The sequence below is a fragment of the Nicotiana attenuata genome, unplaced genomic scaffold, assembly GCF_001879085.1.
Source record: "Nicotiana attenuata strain UT unplaced genomic scaffold, NIATTr2, whole genome shotgun sequence".
Lineage (NCBI taxonomy): Eukaryota > Viridiplantae > Streptophyta > Magnoliopsida > Solanales > Solanaceae > Nicotiana > Nicotiana attenuata.
The window spans coordinates 305,272-323,279 of record NW_017670802.1 but is presented as its reverse complement, the minus strand read 5'-3'; the positions used below and the strand labels follow the sequence as shown (position 1 = coordinate 323,279).

Here is an 18,008-nt window from a genome sequence, read left to right as displayed (position 1 = left end):
TGGTCAAACTTATGAACTCTCCAACACTTCAAATTGCCAACTTTCAAAAAATAGAGCCAAAAACTTCTGGGAACATCCAAATTCAAATCCGAACATACGCCCAATTCAAAATCACCATACGAGCCTATTCAAACCATCAAATCCCGATTCTAAGGTCATTTACTCAAAAGTCAAACCTTGGTCAACTCTTCCAACTTAAAGCTTCTGAACTGAGAATTACTCTTCCAAATCAACTCTGAGCCTCTCGAAAATAAAAATCAACCATATACACAAGTCATAATGCATGATATGAAGCTGCTTAAAGTCTCAAATCGCTAAACGAAAACGACCGGTCGAGTCGTTACAACGGTGACTAACTGTGAGAGAACTGACGATCTACTATCTGAGATATAAGCTCACATCCGGCTCTATAGTAGGAAAGATCAGAGTAAAATGCATTTATTTGAATTACTGATTAATTCAAATAAATGCATTTATCAGTTTATTCAATAAAAATAGCTGGAAATAGCACTTAGTATATTTGGCACTATGAAGTTGAATATGATAATTGTTTCATAATTTAATGAAATATAGAGAATTTGCAAGTGCACTCAACCTATTTGAAAAAATATAAATGGAATAATCACAAGTCACAACCGTGAGAAAGTCTTTCATTATCTATAGATTTGTGTGTATGTAATATAAATGAAAACATATGTATGTATGTATGTACGTACGTATATTTACATATATTGTTTAACAACAATAGTTCTTCATTCTCCACTAGAGTAACTTCTGGAATCTTCATAAAGTGTATCATCACGAGTGTTACATTTAACTCAATTGCCAAGTCCAAACGATTCGTGGCTTCTCGGTGTTTCCACTTGGACTAAGCTAAGGTGAGTAGCTTGCTGGATTATACCAGAGTTGTCTGGTTCCTTGCCAATTTCACCTGTAAATGCAATTGGTTAAGTGTGCTCTCATACCCCTAGAAGTTTTAGACACGAGATGCAATTAATCATATGTCAAATTACATAAGTAAGGTATGTGTAGCTATAGTTCTCAAGTATTTTTCAAGCCATAATCAACGGATATACTTATTTTTCAAGCGAGTTAGGATCGGCTATATGAATCCTTAGTATACCAGTAGAATTCAGTTGCAGGCTAATAAGAGCATTAATCTTTTTATAGCTCGTGAACACGACCATCAAAATTTTATATGATTCATAGCCATCTATGCTAGTTCCTCCAATTTGTCTGCTTCATATAAATTGCAGTACCTCTGGGAGGAAGATACTTAGATACATCAACTCAAATAAAAAAGGAAATTACTATGGAGAAATCACCTTATTTGGACTGAATCCCAGCATCTGCATCTGCTGATGAGGTATTGACCGAGCGTCTTAGCTTCTGCAGATGTTGAGCTATCTCAGTTAAGAGTTTGCTTCCTTCATCACCGCTCTGTAATGTCATCGCAGCATGTTTTAAGAAGCCGCTTTCTGCTTCAATGGCTCTCAACCTCTCTCCAATTAATGACACTTCTCTTGTGAGAGTGACCTTATTTTCACTTCCTGCCAGTATTTGAAAACAATGATTAGTTTATATGCAGTCTTTGAAATATCAAATGAAAGAGATTAACTTCTCTACATCGATGTTTACACTATCATGTCACATAAAAGATAACTATAATAGTACATAATAAGTGGATTACCTGGAAAATAAAGAGGATAACGTGCGATAACAAGTTAAATTATACTAATAAAACAGGTTCATGTACCTTTTTCTTCAGTCATGTTGGGTTCCAACATATGAGATCCGTCTTCAGGAGATGTTTTAATTTTCTCTACAACATCTGTCAACAAACCCATAAGATAAGATCTTTGTTTCTCAAAATCAAGTTGTGAATCATCCACATTGACCCCTCCATTTTCCCCGGAACACTGAAATGGACGCTCGTTTAGTCTATGCCGATCTACTTCATCCAGGCTGGCACAATCTGATCTCTCACTAATAGATGATAAACACTGAGATTTCAGTTCTTGATAATCTTCATCAGCATCAACTTCACAAACTTCACTACCTACAGTCTTTATATGTCCATATTTTTCCCTATAAGTCTCAAGTTCAGCTTCTAACACCTTCATCTCTTCCTCTTTCTTCAAAAGCTCGTCGTTCATGAACTGCAACGCCTCTTGATCATATTCTGCTTGCTCTTCCATCATTCGCTGATACTGAAATGCTTCCATTTCAACAGCTGCTTTCTCGGCTTGCAAACGAGTGATCATAGCCATTGCATTATTCGCTGCAATAGCAGATGCACTTCTTTCTTCGTCTAATTCCATGTATAGTGCCACCAGAGACTTACGGTCCAAATGAACCTGCTTTTTCAACCGATGCAAGATGTCGTCTTCCAATTCGTTCAATGCACTACTTGTGTCATTAGCCTCTGAAGTGACTTCAATTTTATCACTAAGCCATGACTTTCTGGGCCTGTGACGCGACAACCTAGGACTTTCGTGAGCTGAGTCTGTTAATGGAATTCCAAAAAATTTGTTTCTTGTACAATTTGGGGTTTTGCAGGGAGCTTCATGTGTGATTTCGGAATGTGCTAGCAGTGGCATAGTAGCAGCTTTCACATTCTCTTTACCTGATGAAAATGCAATTGTCACACCAACAACCTAAGCATTTACATGGTTTGCATCTCAGTCTTATCCTTACACTTATACAAATATACAATCTTGGACCAAATCAAAGTACCAAATTAAAAGCCTCTTGATAAATTTGTTACACAAAGAATGTTGAGAAATCAATTAACATAAAGGAAAAGAAATTGCTAAAACAATTAGTAGATTACCTGCATTTGAGGGGCCTTCATCATCTGGTATGAACTTGAGCTCTGTGTAGCGAATGCGAGGCGATTCAACATGGCGTGCTTCCTCAATATTTCTCCATGCACCTAATAATGGAGCTCTAGGAGAAGCTCGAGGAGAAGGTGCAGGAGCTTGAGAATAAGACCTTCCATTTATTGATGTGTTCCTTGCATATTTGGACTTCATTTTTAGAGGCTCCCCACAACAAGAACACCTATGTACTATACCCTTCTCTATTTGGATGGTCTCATCTAATTCTTTCTTCCCTGTTTTCATATCATCCCCTACAAAGCAATCAATGTCCTTGTGCAAAATCCCAGCTAGTGACTTGTACCTGTTCAAGACGACGTAACTTATTAAACAAAATTGCGTTCTCTCGAATTTTAGATAAGATAGTCACACAATTTAACATGATATCAGTAGAGGTCTTGGTTTCAAATATCACCATTACCAAGTACGAAAAATACAAGAATTTGGCTTACACATTAAATGCTCCTAATTAAACGAAAATGCCTTTTTTTTTTAACAGTTTAAGCTTTTAGATGAGACAGTCATCAATTTAACAATACCTATGGCAATCGGCATCTTTCTCGGTTGCAAATGACAAAAGGCAGCCTTCACACATATTCTTGATTTCAGAGAGCTTCTTGTGAACATGGCAATAGGCAAGGGAAGAAAGGTCCTTCTTGTGAACATCACAAATGGAATCATTGTAATAGAAATTTGAGTTCCTATGCACAAGAACATGATCTATCCTCGTGCAAAGCAAGCATGGAATATTTAATTCAAAGAATCTGGCAAATTCATTGGCAAAAAATGCAAGAAATCCATCAATGAAAAGCGTAATGATCAACACCCATTCAAGAATAGCATATACGAAGAAATGTACAAATTTTCCCAACTTCTGATCACCAAAGCACTTGAATGATCCTGAATCCATTAATTACTACTTTAATTATATAATAAGGTTTTAACTAAAACACCCCAAGATTCAAAGCCAGGAATATACTTCATGAGAATCTAGAAGTTAGGTTGTTGATTAGAAATGACGAAGAAAAAGATATAAAAAAAAATGGAAGGTATATGAAATGAGATATATCATGATCTTGGTGGAAAAATTAGTAAACCCCAGATCATGATATCCAATTATCTCGTTTCTGCATTTGCATGTATGTATGAAACAAATAAAAACTCATCGCCTAATTCAAAGGTTCCAAAAAGGTGGAATGGTGGCATTCATTTCAGCTATATACAATAAAATGGTCACTCTTACTTTTTCTTTTTTTATTTTGTTTTATTTTACAAATAAAATTGGTTGGTGGGTTAATTACCTGAATTAACAGTCGTCCTTTCTCTTCGCTTCAATTAATGCACGACGATCTCCTACCACATGGGCAACCTATCGTAGTCCGTAGATGGCCTTTTATTCTTCTTTTACACTTTGTTTGGATTGTTGTTACTAGGAGTGTACGGGTTGGTTCGGTTTTTATCAAAATCAAATCAAACCAACTATATCGGTTTGGATTGGTTCAGTTTTGGCGAATTTTTTGGATTTTCGGGTTTTTTGTTACTTAAATATAATTTCAATTTTACTTTGTTAAATTTTTGATAAGTAAATATATGTTTAATAAAAATTTAAAAAATTGACAAACATATTATATATTCTTACGGGAGAATTTACTTAGTAATACATAATAGTTATTTTTTTACGCTTTCAAGGTTAACCGAATTTAATAATTAAACATAAAAATCAATACCTAAATAATAATAACCACTTCAAATTCGAAAAAAGATATAAGAATTTAATAGATCTTGACACATGAATATGGAAGAACAAAGAGATTGACGCATTTCAGTAACACTTGATAAGAAAGAGATCATACAACCTATTTTTTAAGGTTAATGAATATGGATCACTTACATATTTTATTAAATATTATATCCTGTAAGAGAACCCCAAATATTTCTAATTAAAGAAAATTCAATATAAAATCTTAAAAATATATATAAAAATTATATATTTATATGTCAGTTTAGTTCGGGGTTTTTTATTCAATACCAAACCAAATCAAACCAAACCTAGTCGGGTTTTTTAATCGGTTTGTTTGACTTTTCGGTTTGGTGCGATTTGTACACTCCTAGTTGTTACATATCGTTTCATAATGTATCGTATTGTATTGTACTGTTCTGTTTGATGAATATAATATTTGGATAGATTGTATCGTTTGTCGTCATTTCTCGATGTCACGCACCGAGAATGTGAAAAAAAAACTTGCAATATTACTAAGAAAAAATAGGATATGAAGTAGAACTATTATATAAAAGAGTAGGGCAAAGAATACAATATGATTATTTAATAATAAGGAAGGGCAAGATGAAAGAAAAAGCAAGGTAACAATGCCACCACCCTAATTTTGTCGTTCCATAAAGTGGCACTTTTCTGTCACGACCCAATTTCCCCCCTCTATGAACCGTCGTGACGGCACCTGGTCTCTACGACTAGGTAAGCCTAATATTGCGGAATTGAAATGAAAATACAAGGGTAACAGCTAACAGATATAATTAATAAACAGAAACGGTGCCACTTGGCATATACAATAATCATCTTTCCCAAAACCCGGAATGTCGCAATGTTACAAGCTTCTAAGAAGTCCTAACTGTTCTATACATCATTTCTACGGAAAAGAAGAAAATGAACATAGGGGATAGAAGGGGACTCCGAGGTCTGCGGGCGCGGGCAAATGTACCTTGAAGTCTCCTGAAGCAGCAACCACACAGCTAGACTCGAGGCTGATGGCTAGTACCTGGATCTGCACACGGAAAACATGTGCAAGAAAAGGCATGAGTACACCACAACGGTACCCAGTAAGTGCCAAGCCTAACCTTGGTCGAGTAGTGACGAGATCAGATCAGGGCCCTACTGGTATAAATATAATGAGACAATACCGAAAGAAATATTACAGTAAAATAAATACGGAAGTCTAGCAGGAATAGAACTCAATGAAAGCCAATAGCTTAGAACACAGTAATAGCAACAGGGGGAACTCCCGAGAGACCGTCCCGTAGTCCCAAACGTAAATGTGCAGGGGGATCCCCGGAATACCATTCCATAGTCCCAAAGTAAATATGCAGTGCTGGGAGATCTCCTGGAATACCGTTCTGTAGTCCCAAAGTAAATATGCAATACAGGGGTATCTCCCGGAATACCGTTCCGTAGTCCCAAAGTAAATATGCTCTCAACCAATATAATTAACAGTCACAGCAAGAGAAGCTATAGTTTGGATTAAGTTCAAACCAAGAAAACTAGGTAATATCACTAAACATGCTGCATAAAGTTCAAATAGGCAGTTAAAACACGTAGGCATGCTTTTCTAATCTAAACAGGATAGTACATATGCTAATGTAATTCAAACAAGAGAAAATAGGTTTATGACTTAGTGAAAAAAGGGGTTTTACAACAAATAGCCCGTGTACGTACTTGTCACCTCACGTACACGACGCTCATATATCAAACAACACCAAATCCTAAGGGAAGTTCCCTCACACAAGGTTAGGCAAGCCACTTACCTCGAACCCAAGGCCACTCAAAGCTCAATCATAGCTTTGCCTTTCAAACACACCTCCGAACCAACAATATCTAGCAAATTACCAACCAAACGTTTCAAAATAAGCATTAAGAATCACCCACGATAACAAAGGACTCAATTTAGGTCATTATTGAAAAAGTCAACAAAAGCCAACACCCGGGCCCGCTTGGTCCAAACCCGAAATTCGGATCAAAACCCGATTACCTGTTCATCCCCTATCCCAGATATATAATTGGTTTTGGAATCCGACCTCAATTTGAGGTTTAAATCCCAAAATTTCAAAATCCCTAGTTTCTACCCAAAAATACCCAATTCCACCATGAAAACCTTAGATTCTAGGTTGAAATCTTGTAAAATGAAGTGAAAGATTGAAAGAAACTAGCTAAGATTCACTTACCTATGATTTGGGAAAGAAGAAGTCTTTGGAAAATCGCCTCTTGTTTTTTAGGTTTTGAAAATTTGAAGAACGAATGAAAAATCCCATCCAAAAGTCATTCTGATCAGTTGCAGTTGTCGCAATTGCGACCAGGGGTTCGCAAATTCGAGCCCCGCAAATGCGTAGAACCTATCGCAAATGCGAAGGTCTCCCCATTCCTGCTTTCATCGCAAATGTGAAGAAAGTCTCGCAATGCGAGCTTGACCATCCGCAATTGCGACCAACTGATCGCAATTACGACCCCTGCCATTCCCAGACTTCCTTCGCAAATGCGAAGGGAAGTTCACAATTGCGAACACTGCTGGCCCAGCTTCTCCTCGCAAATGCGAGAATTAGCTCGCAAATGCGGACCCCTCAGAGGTCGCAATTGCGATGCCTAATCTTGCAAATGGGAGATCAGAGGCATGCAACCTGCTCAGTTACACCAGCAAATTTTTCCAAGTTCAAATCACTCCGTAGCCTATCCGAAACTCACCTGAGCCCTCGGGGCTCAAAACCAAACATGCAAACAAGTCTTAAAACATCATACGAACTTGCTTGCACGATCAAATAGCCAAAATACACCTAGAACCACAAATTTAGCACCAAATCGAATGAAATTCTCAAGAACACTTTGAAATTTCTATTTTCTCAACCGGACGTCCGAATCACGTCAAACCAATTCCGTTTTTCATCAAATTTTATAGACAAGTCTTAAATATTATATTGAATCTGTACCAGGATCCGGAACCAAAATACTTACCCGGTACCAACAAGATCAAACATTAAAAATTTCTTAAAAACCATTAAATTTTCAGACTCTCAATTTTCAACAAAAATTCATAACTCGAGCTAGGGGACCTCCGATTCCGATTCCGGGCATACGCTCAGGTCCCATATTTTGAAACTGACCCACCGGGACTGTCAAAATACGAATCCGGGTCTGTTTACCTGAAATGTTGACCGAAGTCAACTCAAATGAAGTTTTTAAGCAAAAATTCTTATTTTTATCAACTTTCAACATAAAAGCTTTCCGAGATCACGCCCGGACTGCGCACGCAAATCAAGGAGTAGTAAAATGAAAATTTTAAGGCCTCGAAAAATAGAATTTGGTTTTATTTCATAAGATGACCTATCGGGTCATCACATTCTCCACCTCTAAAACAACCGTTCGTTCTCGAACAGACATAGAAAAGTACCTGGGCTAGTAAAAAGGTGGGGATATCTACTCTGCATGTCCGACTCGGACTCCCCAGTCTCCTCCTCGACCGGCTGTCCCCGCCAATGAACCTTTACTGATGCAATGTTCTTCGACCTCAGCTTTCAAAATTGCCTGTCCAAAATAGCCACTGGCTCCTCAACATAAGATAGATCCTTGTCCAACTGGATAGAGCTGAAATCCAACACGTGAGACGGATCGCTGTATAACCTCCGGTGCATCGAAACATGAAATACCGGATGAACTCCTGCTAGGCTGGAAGGTAAGGAAAGCTCATAAGCAACCCCCCAACACGCCGCAACACCTCAAAGGGACCAATAAACCTTGGGCTCAACTTGCCCCTCTTTCCAAATCTCATAACGCCCTTCATAGGCGAAACCCGAAGCAAGACCCGCTCTCCAACCATAAATGAAACATCGCGAACCTTCCGGTCCGCATAACTCTTCTGTCTGGACTGGGGTGTGTGAACTCTATCCTGAATCACCTTCACCTTCTCGAAGGCATCCTGAACCAAGTCCGTGCCCAATAATCTAGCCTCGCCCGACTCGAACCAACCCACTAGGGACCGACACCGCCTACCATACAAAGCCTCATCCGGTGCCATTTGAATGCTGGACTAATAACTGTTGTTGTAGGCAAACTCCGCAAGTGGCAAGAACTGATCCCATGAACCTCCAAACTCCATCACACACGCACGGAGCATATCCTCAAGAATCTGAATAGTGCGCTCGGACTGCCCGTCCGTTTGAGGGTGAAATGTTGTGCTCAACTCCACCCGAGTACCTAACTCATGCTGTACGGCTCTCCAGAACCGTGATGTAAACTGCGTACCTCGGTCAGAGATGATAGATACCGGCATGCCATGAAGTCTGACAATCTCCCGGATATAAACTCGAGCCAGCTGCTCGGAAGAATATGTAGTCATCACAGGAAGGAAATGAGCTGACTTGGTCAGTCTATCCACAATCACCCAAACTGCATCAAACTTCTGGTGAGTCCGTGGGAGTCCAACAACGAAATCCATAGTGATTTGCTCCCATTTCCACTCTGGAATCTCTAACTTCTGAAGCGACCCACCCGGTCGCTGATGCTCATACTTCACCTGTTGGCAATCTAAAAACCGAGCAACATATTCCAATATGTCCTTCTTCATCCTACACCACCAATAATGCTGCCTCAAGTCCTGATACATCTTAGCGGCACCCGGATGAATAGAGTACCGCGAGCTGTGAGCCTCCTGAAGAATCAACTCACGCAAACCATCAACATTAGGGACACATAGACTGCCCTGCATCCTTAATGCACCATCATCCCCAATAGTGAATTCCTTAGCATTGCCTGCTGGACCGTGTCCTTGAGGACAAACAGATGGGGGTCATCATACTGACGCTCCCTGATACGATCACAAAGAAAAGACTGAGAGACCACACAAGCCAATACTTGACTAGGCTCAGAAATATCCAATCTCACAAACTGACTGGCTAAGGCCTGAACATCTAACGCCATGGGCCTCTCCGCTGCTGGTAGATAAGCTAAACTCCCCAAACTCTCTGACCGGCAACTCAAAGCATCGGCTGTTATACCACATTCTAACACGGGTCAAACTAGAGTATAACATATTGGTAATTCTGAGGTTAATTAATTAAGAGAGTCGCCACTTAATTAATTTAGGGGTGAATTAGGACACCAATTTTAGCTAAGTAATGATTAAAATTAACTCTGTTTTATGGTCTGCCTAACCTTAAGATTATGGGTAAGGGTTCTAATTAATCCTATAGGGAAGGTTATTATGGCACCCTATATGATCCGTTAATAACGGTTAACCGGTCAAACTTAGGTTAATTAGTTTTAAAACTATAAAAAAGCATCATTTGACATGTCCACTGACGTAAGTCAACTTTGAAATACTAATAGGCAGAGTTATAACTTAATATATATAGAGAGAGATAAGAAACAACCTTAAATTACTTTAAACTTAAAAAAAATTATTTTACGCTCAAATCCAGAAAACCATTAATGGCCAAATCATTAAAGCTATGCATCTTAAAAGAGGGGTCTGTCAAGTCCAATTTAGAAATCACGTTCTTTCAAAAATGAAGATGACTCATTTTAACTTTTATGGTGGAAATCTAAAACTTGATTGATTTTTCAAAAATTCTTTAAGAGCACTACTATATACTAATTAGGGGAAAATATTAAATGAGGAAATTAAAAAACTAAATCATGGACCTCTATTAAGTGTAAAAAAACAAACTGAAACAAACTCAAATAACTAGATCAAATCAAAACTCAAATAGAGTAAATATAAAATGCGGAGGCCGTCATAAACGACCCCAAGCTTTTCGCTTGTTCTTCTTCTAGATGTCCAATATAGTGTAAGACTCTGTGGTAATGACTCCACATGGTAGTATGTGAGAGTCTTACATTAAGACTCCGAATTTGCTCCAAGAACATATGCAAAAGAAAGAACAAAAGAAGAATTAGAAAGAAACCTTGAAATCTTGATCGTGCATAGAGAAATCCCACAAAAAGAAATAAAATTATATAGTTATTTAATGGTAGTAGCCTGTGAACTAACTAATAATTTCATGCCAAGGTTCCACATTTCATTGTAAATGGGTTCTTGAGTCAAGTACTACATTTTATTTAAAGACCGATAATCAGTACGATGCTCTAAAAGCATGCCTCACACTAACGATAATAAGGCGAGATATAAAGCCACGTCGCTAATACACAAATCACATTTTAAAATTCATACAAAATTTAGATAAAATTTGAATCATCTTAGAGTTAGTCTCATATAAAAATCCTAGCACGTTACTACAAGATTCAAACACAAATTCATCTATGCTTCAAAAAGTCGATGGGCCAAAAAGATTACACAAATTCATCCTCAAAGTTAACAAGAAATAATCTATGATTTCCACAAGACTTGTCCAAAATCATAAGTTTTTTGTAAGCGAGGACTGGGACTCTAACGAAGCAAGGTCTTATGTTATTTATAAAACTACATTCATGGGTAAAAGATCTGCCTGGTCAAAGACATAACACATACATATGTGATTTTTCAAACGCATAACACATACATGTCATAGCACAAGAATGTTTCCTATAAACATGGTACCTGGTTTGCTAAAGAGACAGGACGTGTTAATACTATTTTTGGATCTAAGACTATAGCAGCCTATATTTTGATTTTCCATATGCTTTGATACAACTGGATAGCTTATTCAAAATGATTATATAGATATATATAGACGCGAACACTTCATTCAAGTATTTCATCAAAACATTTGTTAGTCATATTTTAATAAGGTATAGCCATAATAAATCCTCTAAGAATTTAATTTTACTACATGGACAGCAAGTCAAGTCCTAGTTAAAAATTATAACAACCGGTTTCTAACGAAGGAGTAACGAACAGAGACGAAGGATTTGAATCCGAGCGACATCAAAGATTAGCTAGAGAATATGCCAAAGATCTATACTGTATGATATATAAAACAACCAAAAATCAAAGGGAATTAACAACACTTTCTGAACATATATATAGAACCATAAACATATTTAAAACTTCAAAAAAAGAAAAAAACGAAGAGTCACTGACCTCTTGCAAGGCAGTGAACTGGGGCATCCTCGGGTTGCTACTCAAGTCACGGGATCGACCTCAAACTTATACGAAACAACAACCAAATGGCCAAGCAATAGAATAGGTCTCGGCGTTGGCAAAGAGACGGCAAAGAAGAAGAGAAGTTGGAGGAAAATGCTGTGCTTTTTTTAAACTAGAAAATAGATAAAGAGACTAAAGAAACTCAATGTCACGACCCGAATTTCCCACCCTCGGGAGTCGTGATGGCGCCTACTCGTAGAAGCTAGGCAATCCACGATCTTAGAAATCATTAGCTCTTTTTGTCTTTAATTCCTTTTTAACCAATTAAATTTACCGAAAATAAACAAATAAATTACAGCGGAATATGAAATTTAGCGGAAGTCTTAAATAAAATATAAAACCAAAAATATCCTGAAGACCAAAACATGCCTCTAACCAGAACCTGGTGTCACAACATCCACGGACTGTCTAGGATTACTACAAATAAGTATTTGAAAGAAAAGAACATAGTCTGTCTCGAGTACAAATGACAACAGAACATAGAAACTGATAGAAGAGACGCCGGGCCTGCGAACGCCAGCAGGGCTACCTCGGAGTCTCGGACTGAAGGATAGCTCCCAATCTACTGCTGATGACCAAATGCTACTCCGGGACCTGGATCTGTGCAAAAGAGCACAGAGTGTAGTATCAGCACAACCGACCCCATGTGCTGGTAAGTGCCTAGCCTAACCTCGGCGAAGTAGTGACGAGAGTAGGACCAGACTACCAAATAAACCTGTGCAGTTATATAATGTACAACAAAAAGTAAAGCAGGAATAAACCAGTAAGGATGGGAGGGGGAAACATGTTGCAGGGAGATAATAGTTCCGAATGAAGCATCAAGTAAGGAAAGGAACAATATAACTACAATGTCAACAAGAAGCAGAAATCAAATAAGTGCACGGCATCACCCTTCGTGCTTTTACTCTCGTCCTCACCAAGCAATAACATAATAAAAACGTGCACGGCATCACCCTTCGTGCTATTACTCTCTTTCCTCACCAAAGCAATTAGAATAATAAAATGTGCACGGCATCACCCTTCGTGCTTTTACTCTCTTTCCTCACATATATCAATAGAATTGGCACGGAATGGTACATCGTGCGGCACGACATCACCCTTCGTGCTTTACACTCTTTCCTCACAATAGCAAACAATGCACGCATCACCCTTCGTGCTTTAACACTCTTCCTCACCCAAACAACAATCACAAACAAGGGCAAGGAAAATAAACAAGAACATGTAGGAATACCGGCAAGGGAACAACAATTAAACAATTAAATCCCAGCAGGGGAACAACAACTAAATAATTAAATCCCGGCAAGGAAACTTTTCAATAACTCTTTCTCTATCTTTCAATTTTACTTCAAAACTCGCTTTACCACTTGAGCCAATGCTCCAAAGGGTTCAATCATCTCATATACTTCCACAATTCATAATATAACTCGAGCCAATGCTCCAAGATGTTCAAAGGTCTCAATTCCTTCCACAAACTTTTCACAACAACTAGAAATCATCACCAAAGCATGAAGAATACAATGAAATCAAGATATTCACAATAATAAGACTCACGGTCATACTAGACACCAACGTATAGATACTCGTCACCATGCCTATACGTCGTACACGACTAATACCACATAGCAAATAGGACTCAACTCCTAATCCCTCAAGCTAAGGTTAGACCAAACACTTACCTCGATGCCTTGAACACAACTCAAGTCCCAATTATAGCTTTACCCCTTGATTCCACCGCCAATTCACTCGTATCTAATCACAAATTACTTAATTACATCAATAAGTGCTAAATGAATCAACCCCAATGCATGAAAATGAGTTTTCTAAAGTTTTACCCAAAAAGTCAAAAATCGCCCCCGGGCCCACGTGGTCAAAACCCGAGGTTCGAACCAAAACCCGATTACCCATTCCCCCACGAACTCAAATATATAATTTGTTTTGAAATCGGACCTCAAATCGAGGTTCAAATCCCCAATTTTTGAAAAACCTAGGTTCTACCCAAAACACCCAATTTCTCCCATGAAAATCTTTGATTTTAGGTTGAAATCATGTTAAAAGATGTAAATGATTGAATGAAATGAGTAAAAACTAACTTACAATTGATTTGGAAGAAGATTGTTTTTGGAAAATCGCCCAAAGGAGTTGTGTTTTGAAAATGGTGTGAAAATGACTTAAAAATCGGCTAAGTATAGAAAATTGCAGGTCTCTGATATGGGAAATGCGAACAGGGGTTCGCAATTGCGAACCCCAACCTCTCAGATGTGGGAATTGCGAAGTGATGTTCGCATTTGCGAACACTGTACAAATTGAGGGGCTTCGCATTTGCGATCGAAAATGTCGCATTTCCGACAGGCCCTGTTTCGCATTTGCGGACCATTTGGTCGCATTTGCGATCAGGCTGCAAAAATTCCCTTCTCGCATTTGCGATGCCAGGCTCGCATTTGCGAGACCAGCTTCGCAAATGCGAAAACTGCAGAACAGGAATACCAGACTTTTTTTCAAAGTTAAAAAATGCACCCGTGGCCTATCCAAAACTCACCCGAGCCCTCGGGGCTCCAAACCAATTATACACACAACCTCAAAAATATCCTACGGACTTATTCATGCGATCAAATTGCCAAAATAACATCATAAACATCAAATTAAACCTCAAAATCCAAGAATTCTTTCAAACTTCATAAAACCTCAAATTTTCCAATTTAGGTCCGAATCACGTCAAACGACGTCCGTTTTCAACCAAATTTCACAAGAATGACTTAAACCATATATAAGACCTGTACCGGGCGCCGGAACTAAAATACAGGCCCGATACCAACACGTTCTAATCAATCTTCATTTCAAATTTCCTTAAACAATTTTAGAAAATAATTTTACAAAAAAAATTATTTCTCGAGCTTGGGACCTCGGAATTCGATTCCGGGCATACCCCCAAGTCCCATATTTTCCTAGACCGTCAAATTACGGGTCCGAGTTCGTTTACCCAAAACGTTGATCAAGGTCAAATTTATTCATTTTAACATCAAAACTTAGCATTTTTCACAGAATTTCATATTTAAGCTTTTCGGCTACGCGCCCGGACTGCGCACGCAAATCGATGTAACTCTAAATGAGGTTTTCAAGGCCTCGGTGTCATAGAATTTAATTTGAAACAAGTGATGACCGTTTAGGTCATCACACTCAAGAATCCCTCAAGGATTTTTTTTATTTGGTTCTTTTTCCCTCTTTTTTCCCCCGCCCCTGCAGCTGAGTATAAAAAGAGTATTTATAGGAGACAAGAAAGCTAGGGTACATGAATATTTTTAAAATCATCAACGGCTAAAAGAGTCGTTCTTGCCAGTGGGTGGTCATTAGTTTATCACAAAAATAGTAAAGTTTGCTTCTGTCATGGGAAGGAAAAGTAGAATATGCAAGAATGTGGAAAAAGATTTTGAAATTGCCTGATACACTCACATGAGAAAGTTGGGGAGTTGGTCAGATTAGGTCAAATCATTAGATAGAAAATGGGTTGTTGGGTTACATTTATTGGGCTTATTTTGTGGGGTAAAGAGCTGATTTTGTCCGTCCTGATAGAGAAATTAATTGGCCAAGTGGGTCAAATTAAGCAAAGGACTTAAGCCTTGGTTGAGCTAAAAATAATAGAAGTCTTCTCCTTCTTTTAATTATTTCCTTGGGCTTCTCTCTCAGATAAATTATTCTACTACGCAGATTATATTATACAATACAATATTAGCATATTAATATTAAGTAAGTAACTAAATTATTCAACATGCCTTAAAATATCACAACTACTAGTATTTAATGAATATAGACAATGATGAGATACTCTAAAGTAACTATTATGCTTATTGGAATAAAATACTATAATATCATTACAGTAAATATTTATAAGGAATAAGATCGAAGTAATATTACTATTTGATTAAATAAGGAACATGATATACTATTAGCAAAAGACAATAAAAATGTTATTAGAATCATAATGATAAATAATAGTAATATCTAATGCTAATATTATTATTATTATTATTATAATAATAATAATAATAATAATAATAATAATAATAATAATAATAATAATAATAATTAGGTCTATCTTGGGATAGTAATTGTAAAATAATTATTCTTAAATTATTAGTAATATTAGAAGCTCAAAAAAATAATTTGGAAGAAAGGAGGGACAAAATTGGATGTCAACATCGGCCACCGGATTGTCCTTCCTCGAGTGGTACAGAATAGTGATATCATAATCCTTAAGTTGCTCTAACCACCTCCTCTGGCACAAATTAAGATCCTTCTGCTTGAACTGATGCTGCAAACTTCGGTGATCGGTATAGATTTCACAAGGGACACCGTACAAATAGTGCCTCCAAATCTTCAAGGCATGAATATTAGCAGCTAACTCAAGGTCGTGGACAGGATAGTTCTTTTCATGCACCTTCAGTTGTCTGGACGCGTAGGCAATCCCCCCACGGTCCTGCATCAACACCGCGCCGGGGCCAACTCGCGACGCATCACAATAAACTGTATAAGACCCCGAACCTGAAGGCAATACCAATACTGGGATTGTAGTCAAAGCTCTCTTGAGCTTCTGAAAGCTCTCCTCACACTCTTCCGTCCACCTGAACGGAGCACCCTTCTAGGTCAGCCTGGTCATGGGTGTTGCAATAGATGAGAATCCCTCAACAAATCGACGGTAATACCCCGCCAAACCAAGGAAGCTCCGGATCTCTGTAGCTGAGGATGGTCTGGGCCAACTCTGCATTGATTCCACTTTCTTCGGATCCACCTTGATCCCTTCACTCGATACCACATGACCCAAGAATGCCACGAAATCTAACTAGAACTCAAATTTTGAGAACTTTGCATATAATTTCTTTTCTCTCAAGGTTTGAAGCACTGTCCTTAGGTACTGCTCATGATCCTCCCGACTCCGGGAGTAAACCAGGATGCCGCCAATAAAGACAATGACGAATGTATCAAGATAAGGCCAAAATGCATAAATGTAGGTGGGGCGTTGGTCAGCCCAAATGACATGACAAGGAACTCGTAATGACCATACCGAGTCCTGAAAGTAGTCTTCGGGATATCTAGCTCCCGAATCTTCAACTGATGATAACCTAAACGCAAATCAATCTTGGAAAACACTCGGGCACCCTGTAACTGATAAAATAGGTCATCAATACGAGGCAAAGGATGTCGGTTCTTCATTGTAACTTTGTTCAACTGGCGATAATCAATGCACATACACATAGAACCATCCTTTTTCTTCACAAACAAGATATGAGCACCCCAAGGTGACACACTGGGCCAAATGAAACCCTTATCAAGCAATTCCTGTAACTGTTCCTTCAACTCCTTCAACTCAGGAGGGGCCATACGATAAGGAGGAATAGAGATGGGCTGAGTGCCCGGCAACAAATCAATGCCAAAATCAATATCTCTATTAGGAGGGATGCCCGGAAGATCATCTGGAAACACATCAGGGAAATCCCTCACTACTGGGACTGAATCAACTGTAAGGGTATCAATACTGACATCTCTCACATAGGCTAGATACGCGTCACACCCCTTCTCAACCATTCGCTGAGCTTTAAGAAAGGAAATGACTCTATTGGGAGTGTAATCTAAGATACCCCTCCATTCTAATCGCGGTAGACCTGGCATACCAGCGTCACAGTTTTGGCATAAAAATCAAGAATAGAAAAATGGGGCGACAACCAGTCCATGCCCAAGATAACATCAAAATCTACCATGCTGAGCAATAACAAATCAGCTCTGGTCTCAAAACCACTAAGAGTAGTCAAACACGACCGATACACAATGTCAACCACAAGAGAATCTCCCACAGGAGTAGACACATAAACAGGAGAACTCAAAGAATCCTGAGATACGCCCAAATGCGGGGCAAAATAAGAGGACACATAAGAATAAGTGGAGCCTAGATCGAATAGAACCGATGCATCTCTATGACAGACTGGAACAACACCTATAATGACAGAATCGGAAGCAACAACCTCTGTACGAGCATGAAGGACATAGTATCTGGCCTGGCCTCCCCCTCTAGGGCGGCCTCTACCTCTCCGACCTCCACCTCTAGCTGGCTGAGCAGGTGGAGTGGCAGCTGGTGCTGTAATCATAGCCTGGGAACCCTGTGGAGCATGCTGTGGTTGAGAAGTCTGTGGAGGTGCACCCCTCCTAAGTTTGGGGCAATCCCTCACCATATGGTGGGTGTCGCCACACTCAAAACAAGCTCTGGGAGGACGTGGCGGTT

The 18,008-nt window shown here is 38.7% G+C and overlaps 1 protein-coding gene across 1 annotated transcript; it reads right to left on the bottom strand.

Moving 5' to 3' along the window:
• Positions 1 to 627: 627 nt before the first annotated feature.
• Positions 628 to 4,104, bottom strand: LOC109243453 (probable myosin-binding protein 5). The gene is made up of 5 exons (XM_019410387.1): positions 3,419 to 4,104; positions 2,834 to 3,183; positions 1,757 to 2,626; positions 1,326 to 1,550; positions 628 to 931 (listed from the first exon to the last, which is right to left on the bottom strand). Exons 1-4 carry the CDS (start codon positions 3,787 to 3,789, stop codon positions 1,327 to 1,329), a joined length of 1,815 nt encoding a protein of 604 aa, XP_019265932.1. The 5' UTR covers positions 3,790 to 4,104; the 3' UTR covers positions 628 to 931; position 1,326.
• Between the last annotated feature and the right edge of the window lie 13,904 nt (positions 4,105 to 18,008).